The sequence below is a fragment of the Dipodomys spectabilis genome, unplaced genomic scaffold (genome assembly GCF_019054845.1).
Source record: "Dipodomys spectabilis isolate Male_0828 unplaced genomic scaffold, ASM1905484v1 ptg000212l, whole genome shotgun sequence".
Classification (NCBI taxonomy): Eukaryota; Metazoa; Chordata; class Mammalia; order Rodentia; family Heteromyidae; genus Dipodomys; species Dipodomys spectabilis.
The window spans coordinates 743,940-763,880 of NW_024870889.1; the positions used below are offsets into that span (position 1 = coordinate 743,940).

The 19,941-nt window shown below is 53.4% G+C and overlaps 2 protein-coding genes across 2 annotated transcripts in view; one reads left to right on the forward strand and one right to left on the reverse strand.

Moving 5' to 3' along the window:
* Dync1h1 (dynein cytoplasmic 1 heavy chain 1) overlaps nt 1-17,928 on the forward strand; it is a 102,477-nt gene extending 84,549 nt beyond the window's left edge. The window contains exon 79 of the mRNA XM_042696925.1: nt 17,892-17,928. The gene's annotated coding sequence lies outside the window, so the exon portion shown is untranslated. The remainder of the gene's footprint in view (nt 1-17,891) is intronic.
* Hsp90aa1 (heat shock protein 90 alpha family class A member 1) lies at nt 10,849-17,755 on the reverse strand. Its single transcript, XM_042696926.1, has 11 exons — nt 17,622-17,755; nt 16,806-16,967; nt 16,329-16,695; nt 14,942-15,075; nt 14,030-14,350; nt 13,730-13,895; nt 13,429-13,619; nt 12,996-13,143; nt 12,563-12,831; nt 11,999-12,332; nt 10,849-11,581 (listed from the first exon to the last, which is right to left on the reverse strand). The coding sequence occupies exons 2-11, from the start codon at nt 16,965-16,967 to the stop codon at nt 11,472-11,474; spliced, it is 2,202 nt and encodes a 733-aa protein (XP_042552860.1). The 5' UTR covers nt 17,622-17,755; the 3' UTR covers nt 10,849-11,471.
* Nucleotides 17,929-19,941: the final 2,013 nt, after the last annotated feature.

The window sequence follows — 19,941 nt, forward strand, 5'->3', positions numbered from 1 at the left end:
TAATGCTGCAATAAACATAGTTGTGCTGGTAAAAAAAAATGTTGATAGTTTAAGAAAAACAAGCTGGGCACTGGTGGCTCATGCTTATAATCCCAACTACTGAGGAGGCTGAGATATGAGGATCACAGTTCAAAGCCAGCCTGGGCGGGCACGTCTGTGGGATGCTTTTCTCTAACAGCAAAAAGCCAGAAGTGGAGATGTGGCTCAAGTGGTAGCCTTGAGCACAAAAGCTCTGAGACAGTGCCTAGCCCCAGAATTCTAGCCCTAGGACGGTGCCCAGACCCTTCAAGCCTCAGAACTGTCAAAAAAAAAAAAAAATACTAGCCGGGCGCTGGTGGCTCACGCCTGTAATCCTAGCTACTCAGGAGGCTGAGATCTGAGGATCGCGGTTCAAAGCCAGCCCGGGCAGGAGAGACCGTGAGACTCCTATCTCCAATAAACTACCAGAAAACCAGAAGTGGCGCTGTAGCTCAAGTGGTAGAGCGCTCGCCTTGAGCTGAAGAGCTTAGGGACAACGCCCAGGCCCAGAGTTCAAGCCCCACGACCGACCAAAAAAAAAAAAAAAAAAATACACGCCAGCTAGGCACTGGTGGCCCAGATCTGAAATCCTAGCTACTCAGGAGGCTGAGGTCTGAGGATGGTGGTTCAAACCCAGATCATGCAGAAGAGTCCCTGAGAGGGCTGGGAAGGTGGCTCAGTGGTAGAGTGCTTGCCTTGCATACATGAGGCCCTGGGTTCCGTTCCTCAGCACCACATAAGCAGAAAAAGCCAAAAGTGGTGCTGTGGCTCAAGTGGTAGGGCATTAGCCTTGAGCTGAAGAGCTGAGGGACAGCGCCCAGGCCCAGAGTTCCACGACTGCCCCCGCCCGTCTAAAAAAAAAGAAAAAGTCCCTGAGCCCCTTAGTTCCAATTAACCACTCAAAAGCCAGAAGTGGCGCTGTGGCTCAAGGTAGTAGAGTTCTAGCCTCAGCAAAAGAGCTCAGGGACAGTGCCCAAGCACTGAGTTCAACCTCCATGAAGAAAAAAGTATGTCCATACCTTCTAAAGCAATCTACAGATTCAATGCAGTCCTCACCAAAATACCAATGATATTCTTCACAGTTAGAAAAAACAGTTGTGGGTCTTTTTTGGTGTGTGTGTGTGTTTCGTTGGTCATGGAACTCTGGGCCTGGGCGCTGTCAGCTCTTCAGCTCAAGGCTAGCACTCTACCACTTGAGCCACAATGCCACTTCCGGTTTTCTGTGGTTATTGGAAATAAGTGTCTCATGGACTTTCCTGCCTAGGCTGGCTTTGAACCGTAATCCTCAGCCTCCAGAGAAGGTAGAGTTAAGGTGGGAGCCACCAGCACTTGGCTTAAATTTTATTGTAAAGATGCTGTACAGAGGGGTTACAGTTACAGTAATGTCCAGCATTGTTACCTCCTCCTCTGTTTTTCTCCTATTATCCCTTCCCTCTCCCACCTACCTCCCTCACTCCTCCCCCTCTGCCCCATAAAAAGATAATTCTAAAATCCACATGGAATTCCAAGACACCCCAAATAGGAAAGCAGTCTTGAACAAAAAAACAAAGTTGGAAATGTCACAATTTCTGATGTGCACATACGTGGAAACAAAACATGGTAGGGCATACCTGTAATCCAGCATCCCAGAAGCTGAGGCAGGAGGATGGAGAGTTTGAGGCCATGTTGAGCTCTTAGGCCATGATTCAAATAATTCAAGCACACGCACACGCGCACACACGCAGGTGGGAATCAGTATTGCTCTCAGGGCTTGGAGAGCTTGGCCTATCCCTCCCCCTCCCCCTCCCCCCAGGTGACCGACCTGAAATTCTCCAGCTGCAAATCTTTTTTTTTTTTGTCGGTCATCTGTCTTGAACTCTGGGCCTGGGCGCTGTCCCTCAGCTCTTCAGCTCAAGGCGAGCGTTCTACCACTTGAGCCACAGTGCCACTTCCAGTTTTCTAGTAGTTTATTGGAGATAAGAGTCTCACAGAGGGCTGGGAAGGTGGCTCAGTGGTAGAGCGCTTGCCTTGCATGCCTGAGGCCCTGGGCTCCATTCCTCAGCACCACATAAGCAGAAAAAGCCACAAGTGGCACTGTGGCTCAAGACTTTCCTGCCCAGGCTGGCTTTGAACCGTGATCCTCTGATCGCAGCCTCCTGAGTAGGACTTCAGGCGTGAGCCATGGCACCTGGCTTCCAGCTGGGAATTTTTTTTTTTTTTGGTCGGTCGTGGGGTTTGAACTCGGCTTGGGCGCTGTTTCTGTGCTCTCCAGCTCAAGGCGAACGTTCTACCACATAAGCCACAACACCACTCTGGTTTTCTAGTAGTTTATTGGACATAAGAGTCTCACGGACTTTCCTGCCCAGGCTGGCTTTGAACCAAGATCCTCAGATCTCAGCCTCCTGAGTAGTTAGGATTACAAGCGTAAGTCACCTGCGCCTGGCTTGGGAGTCTTAATCTAAAGGTCAAAGCCCCTCCCCTCCCCCTTAGTGACAGATGGCGCTAGCTCCTCCTTGCAGGCTAGGCAAGCACTCTACCACTTGAGCCACAGCGCCACTTCCAGTTTTCTGGTGGTTAATTACAGTGCCACTTCTGGTTTTCTGGTGGTTAATTGGAGAGAAGAGTCTCATGGCAGGAGTGGTAGAGCACTTGCCTTGAGAAGGACAGGGCCCAGGCCCAGAGTTCAAACCCCATGACCAACCGGAAAAAAAAAAAAAAAGTCTCATGGACTTTCCTCCCCGGGCTGGCTTTGAATCATGATCCTCAGATCTCAGCCTCCTGAGTAGCTAGGATTACAGGCGTGGGCCACCAGCGCCTGGCTTGGGAGTCTTAATCTAAAGGTCAAAGCCCCTCCCCTCCCCCTTAGTGACAGGTGGCGCTAGTGCCCCAGCTCCTCCTTGCAGGCCACACCTGTCTCTGGACTGGACCTGCCACACCAGCACCCGAAGCCCGCCTAGGAGACTGAACTCTCCAGCCCCCTGGGACCCTGCGCCCTCACCATGCCCCTCCTGCCTGGCGTGTCCTGACACTCCTCAGGTCACCATGGCGACCACTTCAACTCTCCATGTTGATCTGGTTGTTGATACTTCTGCTCTTCAGTCGAATATTCATGACCCAGTGTGTACAACATGCATACATGCGTGCGTGCATACATACATATGTTCCAGAACGGCAGTGGCATAATGACACACAGAACAGAGATGCCAGAAATAAACCACACACCCACAGCTCCGTGATTGAGCAAAGGCCCCAGAAACACTGGAGAAAAGCCAGCCTCCTCACCACGCGGCGCTGGGGAAGCGAAGAGCCACAGGCAAAAGGCTGAAGCAGAGCACGGCGCCCCGGCCAGCACGGCGCCAACTCCAGAGCAAGCACGAAAGGCAGAGGCCGCGCTGCGCAGCTACCACGGGAAGCACAGCAGCTCCCACGGGCACAGGAATTATTTTCTAGAACAGCCCCAAATGAACAGGGAATAAAAGAACTGACAAATTAGCTGGGCACTGGTGGCTCACACCTGTAATCCTAGCTACTCAGGAGGCTGGGACCTGAGGACAGGTTCAAAGCCAGCTGGACTTTGTGGTAGAGTGCTTGCCTAGCATGCATGAAGCCCTGGGTTCCAGTCCCCAGCACCAGACACACAGAAAAAGCTGGAAGTGGAGCTGTAGCTCAAGTGGTAGAGTGCTAGCCTTGAGCAAAAGAAGCTCAGGGACAGTGCCCAGACTCCCAGTTCAAGTGCCAGGACTGGGCGGGGAAAAAAAAGATGTGGACGCCCTGCAGTCTGCTTCCCAGCACGCAGCGGGCTGATGGAGGAAGCCAGCGAGCCGGGCCACACTGCTCCCCGAGCCTACTGCTCCCTGTTCACACGGCCGCGGAGCCACGGTGCGCCAGCCCGGGGCGGTGGAGGGAGGGCGGGGCAGCCAGGGCCGCGGGATCTCCCCAGCACACTGCCCCACGCCAAGCCACGGGATCTCCCCAGCACACTGCCCCACGCCAAGCGCTGCCTTGAATGATGTCAGATCCGCTGAGCTCCTGTGCCCAGCAGCGCTAAGAGGATCCCCCGGCTTTGCGTGGGCACAGCAGATGGGGCCTTATTCCAAGCCAGCCTGCCCTGCAAGCAGCCAGCCCCTTTGCTGCACTAGACGCCACGGACAGCGTGCGCGCGCGCGCACACGCATAGACACACAGACACAGACACAGAGACACAGACACACACACACACGTAGCAGATGGGAGCCTCATTCCAAGCCAGCCTGCCCTGCGAGCAGCCAGCCCCTTCCCTTCACTGCACTAGACGCCAGGGACAGCGTGAGCGCACACACACACACACACACACACACAGAGCAGATGGGAGCCTCATTCCAAGCCAGCCTGCCCTGCAAGCAGCCAGCCCCTTCGCTGCCAGGGACAGCGCGCACACACATACACACACACACACACTCAACACACACACACAGAGAACACAGAGAGACACACAGACACAGAGACACAGACACACACACTCAGCACACACACACACACACACTCAGCACACACACACACAGAGACACACAGACACAGACACACACACACTCAGCACACACACATACACATACACACACACACACACACACACACACACACACACACACTGGGCACTCCTTCCAGATCCAGCTTCTCCCTATTCTCAGCCAGGGTCAGCACGCAGAAACCATTAGTTCTCATCTAAGACAGAATTCTTCTAAACAGACACACAGAGCTGGTGAGTCTGGAGGACACGCCTTCGGAGGGAGCAGCAAGCCCTGTATCCAGTGTGCAAATCACACATCCCCCCCCCCCCCCGCCCCCCGGCATTTTTCTAAGCTTAACATCTTCATATTATTGGTCGTAACTTTCTGCTCTGCTTTGCTTTAGGTTCTGTGGTGCTGGGAGCCTTGACTCAGAACCTAAACACTGTTCCTTACCTTTTTCACTCCAAGCTACTGCTCTGCCATTTGAGCCACAGCGCCACTTCTGGTTTTCTAGTGGTTCGTTGGAGATAAGAGTCCCCCGAACATTTCTGCCCAGGCTGGCTTTGAACCATGATCCTCAGATCTCAGCCTCCTGAGTAGGATTATAGGTGGAGCCACCAGCGCCCGGCTCATACTCGGTAATATTTTGACCAGATCGTTTGTTTCTGCGGTGCTGGGGCCCCTCATGTGTTGTAGGCAAGCGCTCACCACAGCCACTGCGCATTGTAGCCGAACCCGACATTTCCAAATATGTCTCATAAGGGGCTGGGAATGTGGCTTCGTGGTAGAGCGCTTGCCTAGTATGTATGAGGCCCTGGGTTCAATTCCTCAGCACCACATACACAAAAACAAAAACCAAGTATGTCTCATGTATATAAACTAGATGTGATATATAACAATATATAATTATAGAACAATATATCACATATATATGATATATACGTATATATGTGTATATATGTACACACACTCGCCTGGAATATTAGAAAGGAGTAACAGCTAAGAACTGGTGGCTCACACCTATAATCCCAGCTAACTCAGGAGGCTGAGATCTGAGGGTCAGGGTTCAAAGCTCAGGCTGGCTTTGAACCAATTAACCACCCAAAAAGCCAGAAGAGGACCTGTGGCTCAAGTGGTAGAATGCCAATATAGAGTGAAAAAGCCCAGCAGAAGGGTCAGAGCCGGAGTTTAAGCCCTAGAATTTGCACAAGAATAAATTTAAACTAAAAAAATTAAAAGGATTAACAATGTATTATTTCTTTTAGGCTACAATTTCCCATCTCTGATGGCTCCGAAAAACAACTCAAATTCTACAGTGTGCTGAGTAAGCTCTGAAGGACAAACCAACCTTCTCTGGTGGGTGGGTAGGAGGAAAGCTCCTGAGGGGAAGGTCACAGTGCCTGAGGGTGAACCAAGTTTTTCTCAGAATCCCTCTGATCACGAAGGTGCCCTAGCAGAGCTGGGTGACGCCAGTGGCTCTCGCCTGTCATCCTAGCTTTGAACCGAAATGATCCTCAGATCTCAGGCTCCTGAGTAGCTAGGATTACAGCCGTGAGCCACCAGTGCCAGGCTTCCATAAGATTCTTATTTCCATTAACTTACTTAGAAAAAGCCAGAAGTGGCGCTGTGGCTCAAGTAGCAGAGTGCTAGCCTTGAGCACAAAGAAGCTCAGGGACAGAGCCCAGGCCCTGAGTTCAAGCCCTACAACCAACAAAAACAAAACAAAACTTGTACAAACAGAAAGCAGTCCTTGCTGGACAGTAAGCTGCTCCAATGCAATTCTAGTTCACTTCGATGCAATTTTATTTCACTTTGGAAAAACACCTGAGCCCTCCCAGACGGCACCAATGGCCAGGACTAATTCCCAGATGCCCTAGAATCCTCCGTGGGCTTGCAGCCGGGGACCGAGGGGCCAGCTCCGCATGGGCCCCCTGCCCACAGGCAGGGCCGCAGCCCAGGCCACAGCCGCTCCGCAGGCCCAGGGTGCAGACCTGAGGCGCCTTCCCGCCCCCCTCACAGCCAGGCCCCCCACTGCAGGATCTGGGAGGTGGGGTCCCGTTCTCATCCCGCAGGAGCACTTCTTCTCTCTTGGGGGTCCACACCCTTAGTCACACAAAGTGGGCAGGGGCCTCCTTGGCTGCTGGAGGCCATCCTCCATCCACCCGCCATCCTCCACCCAGCAACCTCCAGGACGGCTTAGAGCACACGGGAAGAGGTACATGGGGTGGGGGTGGGGGGTGCCATACACCTGGCCCCCCTAGCCTTGCACCTGCCTGCTGGTGGACCCCACTGTCCACACTCACACTGTTCCCAGGAAGGGAGCCCCAAATTGGGCTTGCCCCTGGGTGGAGGGGAGCGCTCCAGCCTTACCTCCAGGATGGGACGTCCATCTTGCTCCCACGAGGAGGTGGCGGCGGCGGGGTCCTGGGGCCCAGGCCCCGGTGAGGTCACAGGGGTCCCCACGGCGACCCCCCTCAGGGCAGCTTCTGGAGAGCGCCTGCCCCTCCCACAGGCCTTCCACGTGAGGGTGAGAAGGGGTGCACCTGCCCTGCGTGCCGCCCAGTCCGGCGGACTCCTTCCCACCGGGGCTGCAGGACACCGAGCCCTCCAACCCCTTCCCCGTGGCTGCCCTCAGCCTCTCCATTCTCAGCCGAGCGCCGTCCTGCACCAGGCCCCGACCGGCCCAGCACCGCTCACCCCACACCTGAGCAGCCCCAGGTGCTCCTCCGGGCTGCCTCCCGGGCACCCTACAGTGGGAAACATCTGCTTCGCTCCCACACGCTCCTCCTGCCCAACCAACTACCGAAAATACGTTGTTTTTGCTGGCCTTGTGGGGCTTGAACTCAGGGCCTGGGCACTGAGATCCCTTGCTCAAAGTGGGCGCTCTGTCACTTGAGCCACGGCTCCACTTTAACCTGTCCGTCTCATGGAGTCCTTCCGGGAGGCCGACCTGAAAGCATGATCCTCAGATCTCAGCCTCCTGACAGCTGGGATTACAGGTGTGAGCCTCCAGCAGCTGGCTTAAGGTGGACATTTTCAGCTCTGGAACTTTCATGGGAATGTTGCACGGCACGCCCGGCTGGCGGCGCTGCGCCCCCACCGCCTCTGCACTCACATAATGGAATCTTTGTTCAGATTTTGGTGGTGCTATTAATACTCAGTGACTCATCAAGAACGTGGCTTTCCAGAATGTTCTTCCCAGGGAGGTGAGGTGACGTTTCTTCCCATGGAAGATGAATCTGCCATTATTTTTTAAAGGTCTGAAGAGATGGGAAGCTGAACGGGAGGAGGAACATGTTTCCTAAATAACACGAAATTATTCAATTGTCATCCATACAGGAAGGGAAAAAAATACCAGTTGCACTTAACCAACTTCTCATTCGGGCCACCAATGAGCCAGGTACCTGGCCTGAGCACCGAGACAGCAGGGAATAAATGGGGTTTGGGTCTCCCTTCCCAGGCTCAGAGGCAGTCTGCCACCAAAAGCCGGCCAGGCCAGGCCGGGGTCGGTGGACAAGGGCTGGCCAGCATGCGCGGTCAGGGCCACATTCCCACCACAAAACAGGGAAAGATGCGGAGAATGCAAGAACTGCTAGGGTTTGTCAGAAAATATTTTCTCAGCCAGCCAGTGGCTCACTTATATAATCCCACTCAGGAGGCTGAGATCTGAGGATCATGGTTTAAGGCCAGGCAAGGAAATCCATGAAACTTTTTGGTCATGTGGCTTGAACTCTGGGCCTGAGCTCTTCAGCTCTACCACTATGAGCCACAGCACCACTTCCAGAGCCTCCTGCATGTGAGACAAGCACTCTACCTCTGAGCCACCTTCCCAGCCCAGAGACCTTTCTGTTTTTGGTCAGTCGTGGGGCTTGAACTCTGGGCCTGAGTGCTATCCCTCAGCTCTTCAGCTTAAGGCGAGCATTCTACTGCTTGAGCTAGAGCCACTTCCAGTTTTCTGGTGGCTTATCAGAGATCAGAATTTCAGACTTTCCTGCCCCCGCTGGCTTTGAACGGCAATCCTCAGATCTCAGCCTCCCCGGTACCCAGAGACTCATCTCCAACAAAAAGCTGGAAACTGAGCCATGGCTCAAGGTGATAGAATTAGCCTTGAGCACAAAAGTACAGGGACAGCACCCAAGCTCAAGCTGAGACTGGCACAAAACCCCTAAACCCTGCTTCCTGAAGCCTTCTGGACACATGTCTCTTCCCCCTTGTCTCTGGGACAGACCCATGACTTGGACTCAGCCAATCACGGGGTCTTGGTAAGGAAATGGGAACATCAAGGTGCGGATGACCAGTTTGGAACGTGGTGATCTGACCTCACGCGGGCAGAGCCAGCTGGGGCAGAGCCACTGCGGGCTGGGGCCAGCCCGCCAGTGCTGCAGAGCTTGAGATCCTCGGTGAGACTGCCCTGATCCCCAATCCCCCAAAATTCCCAGAGAGTAGAGGTGTAGCTCATAGTTCCAGCAATTGAGAAGCAAAGGCAGGAGAAACATGTGAGCCCAAGAGTTGAAGACCAACCTGGGTAAAATAGTGACTTTACTAGAAAAAGAACAGGGGGGAAGGTGGCTCACTGGTAGAGCACTTGCCTTGCATGCCTGAGGCCCTGGGTTCCATTCCTCAGCACCACATAAAGGAGAAAAAGTCAGAAGTGGCGCTGTGAGGGCTGGGAAGGTGGCTCAGTGGTAGAGCGTTTACCTTGCATGCCTGAGGCACTGGGTTCGATTCCTCAGCACCACATAAGCAAAAAGAAAAAAGCCGGAAGTGGCGCTGTGGCTCATGGTAGAGCGCTAGCCTTGAGCTGAAGAGCTGAGGGACAGCGCCCAGCCCAGGTGGAAGTTCATCAGGCCCCACAACTGGCAAGAAAAAAAGAACAGCTGGGCGCTGGTGGCTCACACCCACAATCCTACTCAGGAGACAGACCTTGAGGATAACGGTTCAAAGCCAGCCTAGGCAGGAAAGTCCATGCATGACTCATCTCCAGAAAACATGAACCACCAGAAAAGGTGCTGAGGCTTAAGTGATAGAGCACTCGCCTTGAGCTGAAGAGCTTGGCTCAGGCTGAGTTCAAGCACCATGACCAACAACAAAAAAGCCAACTCAGGCCGGGCGCTGGTGGCTCACACCTGTAATCCTAGCTATTCAGGAGGCTGAGATCTGAGGATCGTGGTTCAAAGCCAGCCCAGGCAAGAGAGACTGTGAGACTCCTATCTCCAATAAACCACCAGAAAACGGGAAGTGGCGCTGTAGCTCAAGTGGTAGAGCGCTCGCCTTGAGCTGAAGAGCTTAGGGACAGCGCCCAGGCCCAGAGTTCAAGCCCCACGACCGACAAAAAAAAAAAAAGCCAACTCAGGACCTTGGTGTAGCTTAGTGGCAGCACCTTTCTGGCAGGACAAGGAAGCAGGGGTTGATGTTTCCGCTCATCTAAGCAGGATTCATCTCAGCAGGGTCCCAGAGGGTACACTGCAGCTCTACTTTGCTCTACCGCTCGACCCACGGCTCCAAGCCCTGTCTTCTGGTGCTGGTTTCTACTCGTGCCATAGCTTTTCTTTCAGCTTCAAACCAGTGATCCTGATAGCAGCTTCCTGAGTAGCTACAATTACAGGTGTGAGCCACCAGTGCCTACTGAAGTGTGCACTTGAGAGGTGCAGTTCAGTTGTGTAATTATCACTACCACCCATGTCCACACCTTTTCTACCTTTGGTGAAGATCAACAATGTCTTTTTGGCTGGTTGTAGGCCTTGATCTCAGGACCTTGGGACCTGTTCCTGAGCTAGCTCTCTACCTCTGGAGCCACACAGCACCTTTTTTTGGCAGTTAACTGAAGCGCAGGCTGGCTTTGAACTGATACATGGCAAAAGCAGGTTGAGATTTTTATGGGACGTGGCACTGTGGCACAAGTGGTAAGAATGCTCACCTTGAGCAAAAGCAGCTCAGGGACAGGACCCAGGCTGAGTTCAAGCCCCAGGACTAGCAAGAAAAGTACATTGCCCAGAATGACTCCATTTGGCTTCAGCCAAGATTACAGGTATGCTGCTTCACGCCCACTTAATAGTTTTTCTGTGTTGTTTGGCTGTGGGTCTTGTTCTTTTAAGCATGCACTTTGATCCCAGGACTGGGATGGGACCTAGACACTGTCACTGTCTCAATTCAAGCATGATACTTGTACTACCTGAGTCACAACTTCACTTAACTGGAGATGCAGCATGGACTTTCCTACCTGGGCTGGGTTTGAACCATGATCCTCAGATCTCAGCCTCCTGAGTAGCTCCAATGACAGGTGTGGGCCACCAACCCAGCTTGAAACAGATCCTTCTAAGCAGCAAGATAGAAACTCTACTCCATAATAAAGACACTTCCACCGTTTTAACTCATCTATATTTGCTACCTTTTAAAGCACACTGGGAGTGCACTACATCACACACAAGCTCTGCTGCTGAGTGGCTTTAATGTTTTTTAAACACAACATCTAGGGAAGTTTGTATTTCTCTAAATACACTTTTCTTTGGAAAACAAGCCCTGGAGTTCCATCAAGTTGTGTCAGCCTAACACATATTTCTAGAGGACTAGCACATGCAGCATTAACTACAAGGGATGGAAAACTAATTGGACCCTCTCTGATGAAACTCAAGCCATTTCAACAAAAACATTTCTTTAAACATCAAGATAATGTGTCAGAACACACCAATGACAAAAGATTTGGTCTGCTAAGGAATCTGGCTTAATAGCTAAACACTTGAGACCATAAACCGGTCACGTTAGAGCTTACAACAAACATCTTCACCTGTCCAAACCAAGGTGAAACTAGAAAAAAGCCTTACTAATCTGCTTCGCCTACGGTGTCACAGTATCACAAGTAGAAAGAAATCTCATCCTCCCCTTTAAGTAGTTGCCATGCTATACAGACTTTTTAAATGTTAACAAAAATAAACAAAATCCTGGGGATATTATCAGAGGGAATGAAGGTGAGTGTGGAGCTCGCCGGGCCTAGTCCACTTCCTCCATGCGTGAGGTATCGTCGTCTCCTTCCAGAGGTGGCATCTCCTCTGCCACGGCCGCACTGGTGTCATCGGCGGTGGGGTCATCCTCATCAATACCTTTGTGGGAAATATGATCTATTAGCTCTTAAAAACAATTAAGCAATCTGACATGGCTGGCATTCTCTTTTTTTGGGGGGGGGGGGGTCCAGTCGTGAGGCCTGAACTCTGGGCCTGGGCACTGTCCCTCAGCTCTTCAGCTCACGGCTAGCACGCTACCACTTGAGCCATACCACCACTTCCGGCTTTTTTTTCTGCTTATGTGGTGCTGAAGAATGGAACCCAGGGCCTCAGGCATGCAAGGCAAGCACTCTACCACTGAGCCACCTTCCCAGACCCCACTCTTGTTCTATTATCCCCACAAATAAACAGATTAAGATCCCAAAAAAAGCAAGGTGAGAAATCCAGTTTGGCCCAAATTAACTTCTGCCTCCAGAGGCTTCCGTTCCTGTACTGCCCTAGCCTGCAGTGTCTTACCTAGCCCGAGTTTAATCATCCTGTAGATGCGGTTCGCATGGGTCTGTGGATCCTCCAGGCTGAAGCCGGAGGACAGGAGCGCCGTTTCATAGAGCAGGATGACCAGATCCTTCACAGACTTGTCGTTCTTGTCAGCTTCTGCCTTCTGTCTCAAGGTCTCAATAATGGAGTGATCGGGATTGATCTCCAGGTGTTTCTTTGCTGCCATGTAGCCCATGGTTGAGTTGTCTCGAAGGGCTTGGGCCTTCATGATTCGTTCCATGTTCGCCGTCCAGCCGTACGTGCTCGTGACAATGCAGCATGGGGACGTCACCAATCGGTTTGACACGACAACCTGTAATTGAAAGCCCCGTGGTGATTATGCCTAGAAACATTTTTGAATCTTTCAAGACTTCTCTAAAAGGAATAAAATAGGAGCTCAAGTATGAATGGGTCTGAAGTACTTCATCTTTAAGTGTAGGCATCAGTACTATTTGGAAGCTAAGATCTACAAAAAAGATGGTGGTAGTTGACCGCTGTAGGAATAGTGATCAGAAAACATTGCCTGTGGGTATTAAAACACACCTTTTCAACCTTCTTCTCCAAGATGTCTTTCATGATCTTGCACAGATTTTCAAACTTTGTCTTTTTCTCTTCCTGTTTTTTCTTCTCCTCTTCATCTTCTGGGAGTTCCAAGCCCTCTTTGGTGACTGACACTAACGTCTTCCCCTCAAACTCCTTGAGCTGCTGGACACAGTACTCGTCGATGGGCTCGATCATGTAGATCACTTCCAAGCCATGCTTGCGCAGGCGCTCCACGAAGGCAGAGTTAGCCACCTGGTCCTTGGTTTCACCTGAAATGCATTTCAAAGTTCCTCTTTCACTCATTTCCTAGGGGTCAGATGCTTTGCTTCATCTCATCATCATCTAGTTTATGTTAGGGCAAAAATATCCATGGCCTCTTTAAAGCTACAAGAACCAACAGATGACTAACACCTCCCCCCAGCCCATCCACTACCTGTGATGTAATAGATGTGCTTCTGGTTTTCCTTCATCCTGGTGCAGTAGTCCTTTAGAGAAACCATCTCGTCCCCAGAAGCAGAGGTGTAGTAGCGTAAGAGCTCAGAAAGCTTCTTCCGATTCTGGGAGTCCTCATGGATTCCAAGCTGAAAGGACAATTTTTTTTTTTTTTTTTAGAACAATGAGGCCCAGGGGTGGGAAGGTGGCTCAGTGGTAGAGTGTCTACCTTGCATGCATGAGGCCCTAGGTTCCATTCCTCAGCACCACTTAAGCAGAAAGCCAGAAATGGCGCTGTGGCTCAAGCGGTAGAGCGCTAGCCTTGAGCTGAAGAGCTCAGGGACAGCGCCCAGGCCCACAGTTCAGGTTCCACGACTGACCAAAAAAAAAAAAACAAAAAGGCCTGTTTGAAAACCAACTACATATCCACTCACCTTTATATTTTTAGAGAACTGTTCATAAAACTTCTTGTAGTTCTCTTTATCTTCTGCCAACTCAGTGAACAATTCTAGGCATTTTTTGACCAAATTCTTCCTGATAACTTTCAGAATTTTGCTTTGTTGTAACATTTCACGGGAAATATTTAGAGGGAGATCCTCAGAGTCCACCACCCCTCGGATGAAGTCTGCAAAAAAAGACAAGGCACTGGTCACTTGGAGGACAAAACATAAGACCCTCAAAAGAACCTGGAGATGAGAGGCTTTAAGCAGAAACAGTCTCCCTGCTCATACTCACTCAGATACTCAGGGATCAGCTCCTCACAGTTATCCATGATGAAAACTCTGCGGACATACAGCTTAATGTTGTTCTTTTTCTTTCTATTTTCAAATAGATCAAAAGGAGCGCGTCGCGGGACAAAAAGAAGAGCTCTGAATTCCAACTGTCCTTCGACGGAGAAATGCTGCAACAAAACACAATGTTCAGCATCAACAGCTGGGCAATGAGCTGTTAGAGATGTGTTTGAGCTCAAGGAGAGCGTTTTCACTTTGAGCCAGACAAGACTCATTTTCCAGTGCTCATTCATTGGTCACTTACTTTCACTGCCAGGTGATCTTCCCAATCATTGGTCAAGCTCTTATAGAACTCTCCGTACTCCTCATTAGTGATATCATCAGGGTTTCTGGTCCAAATTGGCTTTGTCTTATTGAGTTCTTCCTGATCAATGTACTTTTCCTTAATTTTCTTCTTCTTCTTCTTGTCACCATCCTTCTTTTCTTCTTCTTCTTCATCAGAACCAACATCCTCTATTTCAGGTTTGTCATCTGACTCCTTTTCTTCCTTTTCCTTTTCCTCCTCTTTATCCTCCTTTTCTTCAGCCTCGTCATCACTGACCTCCTTATCACGTTCTTTCTCAACCTTCAAAAACCAGAAGTCATTTTGCTTTACGCTGTAAGCATGAAGCAGATTTGAAAACACTCCCTCCATTATACCAAAGCGCAAACCGTTAACGTCATTTTGCTTTGTGCTGTATGTAAGCACGAAGCATGGATTTGAGAAAACATTGCTTCATGATACCACAGTGATGGGCTGGGAAGGTGGCTCAGTGGTAGAGCGCTTGCCTTGCATGCACAAGGCCCTGGGTTCGATTCCTCAGTACCACATAAGCAAAAGGAAAAAAAAGCCGGAAGTGGCGCTGTGGCTCAAGTGGTAGAGTGCTAGCCTTGAGCTGAAGAGCTGAGGGACAGCGCCCAGGCCCTGAGTTCAGGACCCATGACCGGACCAAAAAAAAAAAAATGATACCACAGTGGCATTAAGTGGCTGCAACAAGCTTCTCCATTAGTACTTATCTTTCAAGCAATCCTAGCTAGGCACAGCACCTAGGGTGCTTAGGCTCCCAAAAGGCTGCATAGTAAACACCTGAAGTTTGGGCTAAACTGCCGAACAGAGTATTTATCTTAGCTACTCTACAAACAGGAAAATTCATTCTGCAGTTACATGAATACTTACAAAAAGGGTAATGGGATAGCCAATGAACTGAGAATGTTTCTTCACAATTTCCTTGATTCGTCTTTCTTCCAAGTATTCTGTTTGGTCTTCCTTCAGATGCAAGATAACCTTTGTTCCCCGGCCCATAGGTTCCCCTGCAGAAGGAAAATGGAGCCAAATAAAGGCTTAAGAACATTATCAAATTGGGTGTGGCCCATGCTTGTAGTGGGACCTCTTGGGAGACTGAGGAGAAAAGATTAGATTAGTGGGACCCAGCCTCAAAAATCATATTAGCACCCAGCAGAAAATGCCTGAAGTGGCGCTGTGGCTCAAGTGGTAGAGCCCTAGCCTTGAGCTGAAGAGCTGAGGGACAGTGCCCAGGCCCTGTGTTCAGGTCCCACGACAAAAAAAATTGTGTTAGCATTGTGGCACCATGTAATTCCCAGCACCTAAATCCTCACAGACAGATACAGGCAGTTTACTTTTGTGCCAGTCCTGGGACTTGAATTCAAGGCCTGGGCACTAACCCTGAGCATTTTTTTGCTATACTTCAGCTCCTCTTCTATTTTTGAGGGGTGCTTACTTTTCTGCCTAGACTGGCTTTAAGTCACCATCTTTAGATCTCTGAGTAGTTAGAATTACAGGAGCAAACCACAATTTTATTGTATGTTTCTTTTGAACTGGCTATATTGAACAATAATTGTAAAACACAGGTCCTGAGATTTGAATTCAGGGCCTTGGTGCTGTCAGAGTTTCTTTGTACTACAAGGCTAGTAGTGCTGTACTACTTCAGCTACAGTGCCACTTTGCTTTTTTTCATTTCATGGAGACTTACAAGTCTCGTGGGGGCTTTTCTGCTAGTGCCGGCTTTGAATGATGATTCTTGGGTCTCAGCCTCCTGAGTAGGATTACAGGCGTGAGCCACTGCCACCTGGCTGTCCTTGAGCTTTTTCATTCATGGCTGGTGCTCTACACCACTTCAGCCACAGCTCCACTTCTGGCTTTTTGGTGGTTAAAGATACGAGTCTCATGGATATTCCTGCATGGGGTGGCCTTGAACCACAATTCTGACCTCAGCCTTCTAAATCTAGTTACAGGAAGGAGACCAGAGCTGACTAAACAAGTTTTTTTTTCTCTTTTTGGGTCTGGTCGTGGGGCCTGAACTCTGGGCTTGGGCACTGTCCCTCAGCTCAAGGTTAGCACTCTACCACTTAAGCCACAGCACCACTTCTGTCTTTTTTCTTATGTGATGCTGAGGAATCGAACCCAGGCCTCATGCATGCAAAGCAAGCGCTCTACCAGAGTCACCTTCCCAGCCCTAAACAAGGTTTTCTTAAGAGCACTCACAGGGGCCAGCAGTGCAGCTCCCCGTCCCCACTGACAGGAACCTCTTCCTCCCACTGCCTACCTGTGTCAGTCCTCACGGTGAACGAGCCCCCCGCCGAGGACTCCCAGGCATACTGCTCATCATCGTTGTGTTTGGTGATGACAGTCACCTTCTCAGCAACTAGATAGGCCGAATAAAATCCAACACCGAACTGGCCAATCATAGAGATATCTGCACCGGCCTGCAAAGCCTCCATGAAGGCTTTGGTGCCAGACTTGGCGATAGTACCAAGGTTGTTGATCAAATCGGCCTTAGTCATGCCGATGCCGGTATCCACAATGGTGAGGGTGCGATCTTGCTTGTTGGGAATGATATTGATGTGCAGCTCCTTTCCAGAATCTAATTTGCTAGGATCTGTCAAGCTTTCATATCGGATTTTGTCCAGAGCCTATTATTAGAAAAAAAAGAAAGGGGGGGGGGTGCGGGGTGGAGAACACGTGAGGCCCAGGCCGAGGAGTGCCCGCTGAAACCAAGGCCCGGCCCCGCGCGCGCACTCACGTCCGAGGAGTTGGAGATGAGCTCCCGCAGGAAGATTTCTTTGTTCGAGTAGAAGGTGTTGATGATCAGCGACATCAACTGGGCGATCTCCGCCTGGAAGGCGAAGGTCTCGACCTCCTCCTCCTCCATCGGCTGATCCTGGGTCTGGGTTTCTTCGGGCATCTGCGGAGGGCACGAGCCGCCTCAAGACCCGCGCCACGTCCACGCGGCGCCCCGGGACCCGCCGCCGCGTGCGGGCGCCCCGGGCCGGCCTGGCGGGGGGCGGCGCGGCCGGCTCACAAAGGATGACCTCATTTCCAGGGGCGGCCGCCGCCGGGCGCGTGCGCGCCGGGGCCGTTCGGCCCGACCCCGACACGCCGGCCCCGACCCCAGCCCCGCAGCCCCCAACGGCCGCCCTGCCCCGCGCCCGCCGTCATGGCGGCGCCCGCCAGGGCCCCGCGCCGGGCCGTCCCGCCGTCCCGCCCGGGCTCCGCGGCCCGCTCCGCAGGGAAGGGCGGCCGGGCTCCGGGGCGGCGGCCGGGAGCCGGGCCCCCTGCGGCCGAGGAGGTCCGGTAGGCAGGTAGGCCGCCGCCCGCCGTCGGCCCCGGCCCCCATCCCGGCCCGCCCGGCCCCGGCCTGGATCCCCATCCCAGCCCCAGCCCCGGCCCGCCCGGCCCCCATCCCGGCCCGCCCGGCCCCGGCCTGGATCCCCATCCCAGCCCCAGCCCCAGCCCCGGCCCGCCCGGCCCCGGCCCCCATCCCGGCCCCCATCCCGGCCCCCATCCCGGCCCGCCCGGCCCCGGCCCGCATCCCGGCCCCGCGCCCGAGCCCGCTCACCTTGGCTGAATGACCGCACCGCTCCGCGCAGCGACACCGGGACGCAGAAGCAACTGGCGCGCCGCCCCCGCGCCTCCCTTATATAGACGCGGGCCCGCCCAGCGCGCGGCGCCTTTTCCAGAAGCCTCCCGAACCTTCCGGAAGCGGCGCCCCCCCCCAACCGCCGCCGCGGCCGCGCGCTCGCGCCTGCGCCCTCGACCAGGCCCGCCCCTCCCCCACGGGCACCACGCGCCCGCGCCGCCCGGAACTCTCGCGAAGTCTCGCGTTTTGCGAGCTCGCCCGCGGTTCCCTCTTACCCCCCCACCCCCGTCCCCGAGCGCGCTCGCGCGGGCCTGCGCGCGGCCCCGCGCCCTCGCGCATGCGCAGCAGGACGCGGCGCCTCGGCGCTCTGGGCAGCGTGTTAAAGCGCAGCTCTCGTTTGTCGGCGTCGGCGCGGGTTGGGTGCGGGTTCGCGCGGCCACCGTAGCGGGCCGGCGGCGGCGCTCGCTCCCCGGGGCTCGAACTCGTGGTGGTTGGAGCGCAGAGTCGGGCTTCCCTGCCGGGCTGGCCTCGGGCCTCCCGCGCCACCGTGAGCCCCAGCGCCGGCTTCTGCACCGCAGCCGGGGCGGGCTGGGTCCCGACAGCCGGGGTCAGGGGTCAGTGCTGTGCGCCCTCCTCAAGGGGACGGCCCTCTCTGTGCACCGGGCCCGGCTGCCTGCCACGGCCGGCCCCCAGGCTTTCATTTTGATGGAGCCGGTCGGGTCCCGTGGCGGGGCTGAGCCCGAGCTCACCACCCCGGCCTCCGCAGGGCGAGGCGCGCAGGGCCGCCGCCGCCGCTGATCTTTGTCGCCCTCCCTCCCCCTCATCTGGTGGAACAATCTAGAAACCTTAGAATGTAAACACACTTGAAGGGCGGTCCACACACCAATGCCTGTAGGAAAAACCTGCTTTCCCAGCTCTCGGGCAACCCTGCAGGCCCGGCGGGGCCGCCGGTCAGCCTGCCCGGTCGTGCCTCCGCCAGGCCCGCCTCCCCGGCGCTTCCCTCGAGCAGGCGCCCGCCGCCCCCCGCGCCGCGCCAGTGCCGGTCCCCCATGCCACCCTCCCCGGGCTGCTCACCAGCTCCTGGACGGAGTTCATGCTGCGCTCCAGAAGCTTGCTGGGCACTTCTCCGTCTTTCTGAGAGGTCTAGTCTGGTTTCACACTCAGTCGTTCTGCCTCCGTCTCCCCAGTGCTGGGATTAAAGATGGCTGCCACATGCCTGGCTCAGCACCATTATTTTCTAACAGTACTACAGGCAGACAACTAGCGGAGCCCAGCCGGGAAGGAAGCTGAGCTCAACAGAGTCCTTACCTCCCTGCCTGACTACCTGACTGCCCTGACTACCACTTTCCAGATCCAGACACTCAACTCCTAAACACCTAAACACCTGCGTGTGTGTGTGTGTGTGTGTGTGTATGCGCATGCATGCATGTGTGCAAACTCAAGGCCTGGCCCCAGTCCCTGAGCTTCTTTTGTGCTCAAGGCCAGTGCTCTACCACTTGAGCCACAACTCACTTCCATCTTTTTTTGGGGGGGAGGGGGTAGAATTTTGGAGATAAGAGTCTCAGGGAGCCAGGCCCTGGTAGTTCACACCTGTAATCCTAGCTACTCAGGAGGCTGGGATCTGAGGATCGTGGTTGGAAGCCAGCCTAGGCAGGAAAGACTCATCTCCCAACTCTCATCTCCAGTCAACCATCAGGAAACCAGAATTGGAGCTGTGGATCACAGTGAGCCCAGACCCTGAGTTCAACCCCCAAACAAAACAAAAGTCTCAGGGACTTCCTGCCCAGTCTGGCTTCCAACTGCAATCCTCAGATCTCAGCCTCCTGAGTAACTAGGATTACAGGTGTGAGCCACCACAGCCTGGCTCCTAAATACCTCTTGAATGGACTTCCCTCCATTTCACTCCCCCATCCCCCACCCAGCCACACGTCCCTCCATTTCACCCCACCCCCACCCCTCCCTCCCGCCACACAACTATCAGCTCATCTGCAAGTCCTTCACAACCGTGCGGAGTACTCGGTTCCCCTGCTTTGTTCCCAGTCAGGAGCTGGGGTGAGCAAACAGAACCGAGAGGGCTCCCACTCAAGCCTGAGGCAGAAAGGATCACAAATTCCAGACCTGCTAGCACCACGTCAAGAGACAGTGTTAAAAATAAGAAAACCAAAATGAAGGCCAACCTAGGGCTCTGGCTGGAAGTCGCTCCGTGGCAGAACGTTTGCAAGTGCAGGGAACGGGGTCCAGTCCTAGCTGGGAAAAAGCAAAACTAACACCAACCCCCCAGCTGATTCCCATAGTTCGC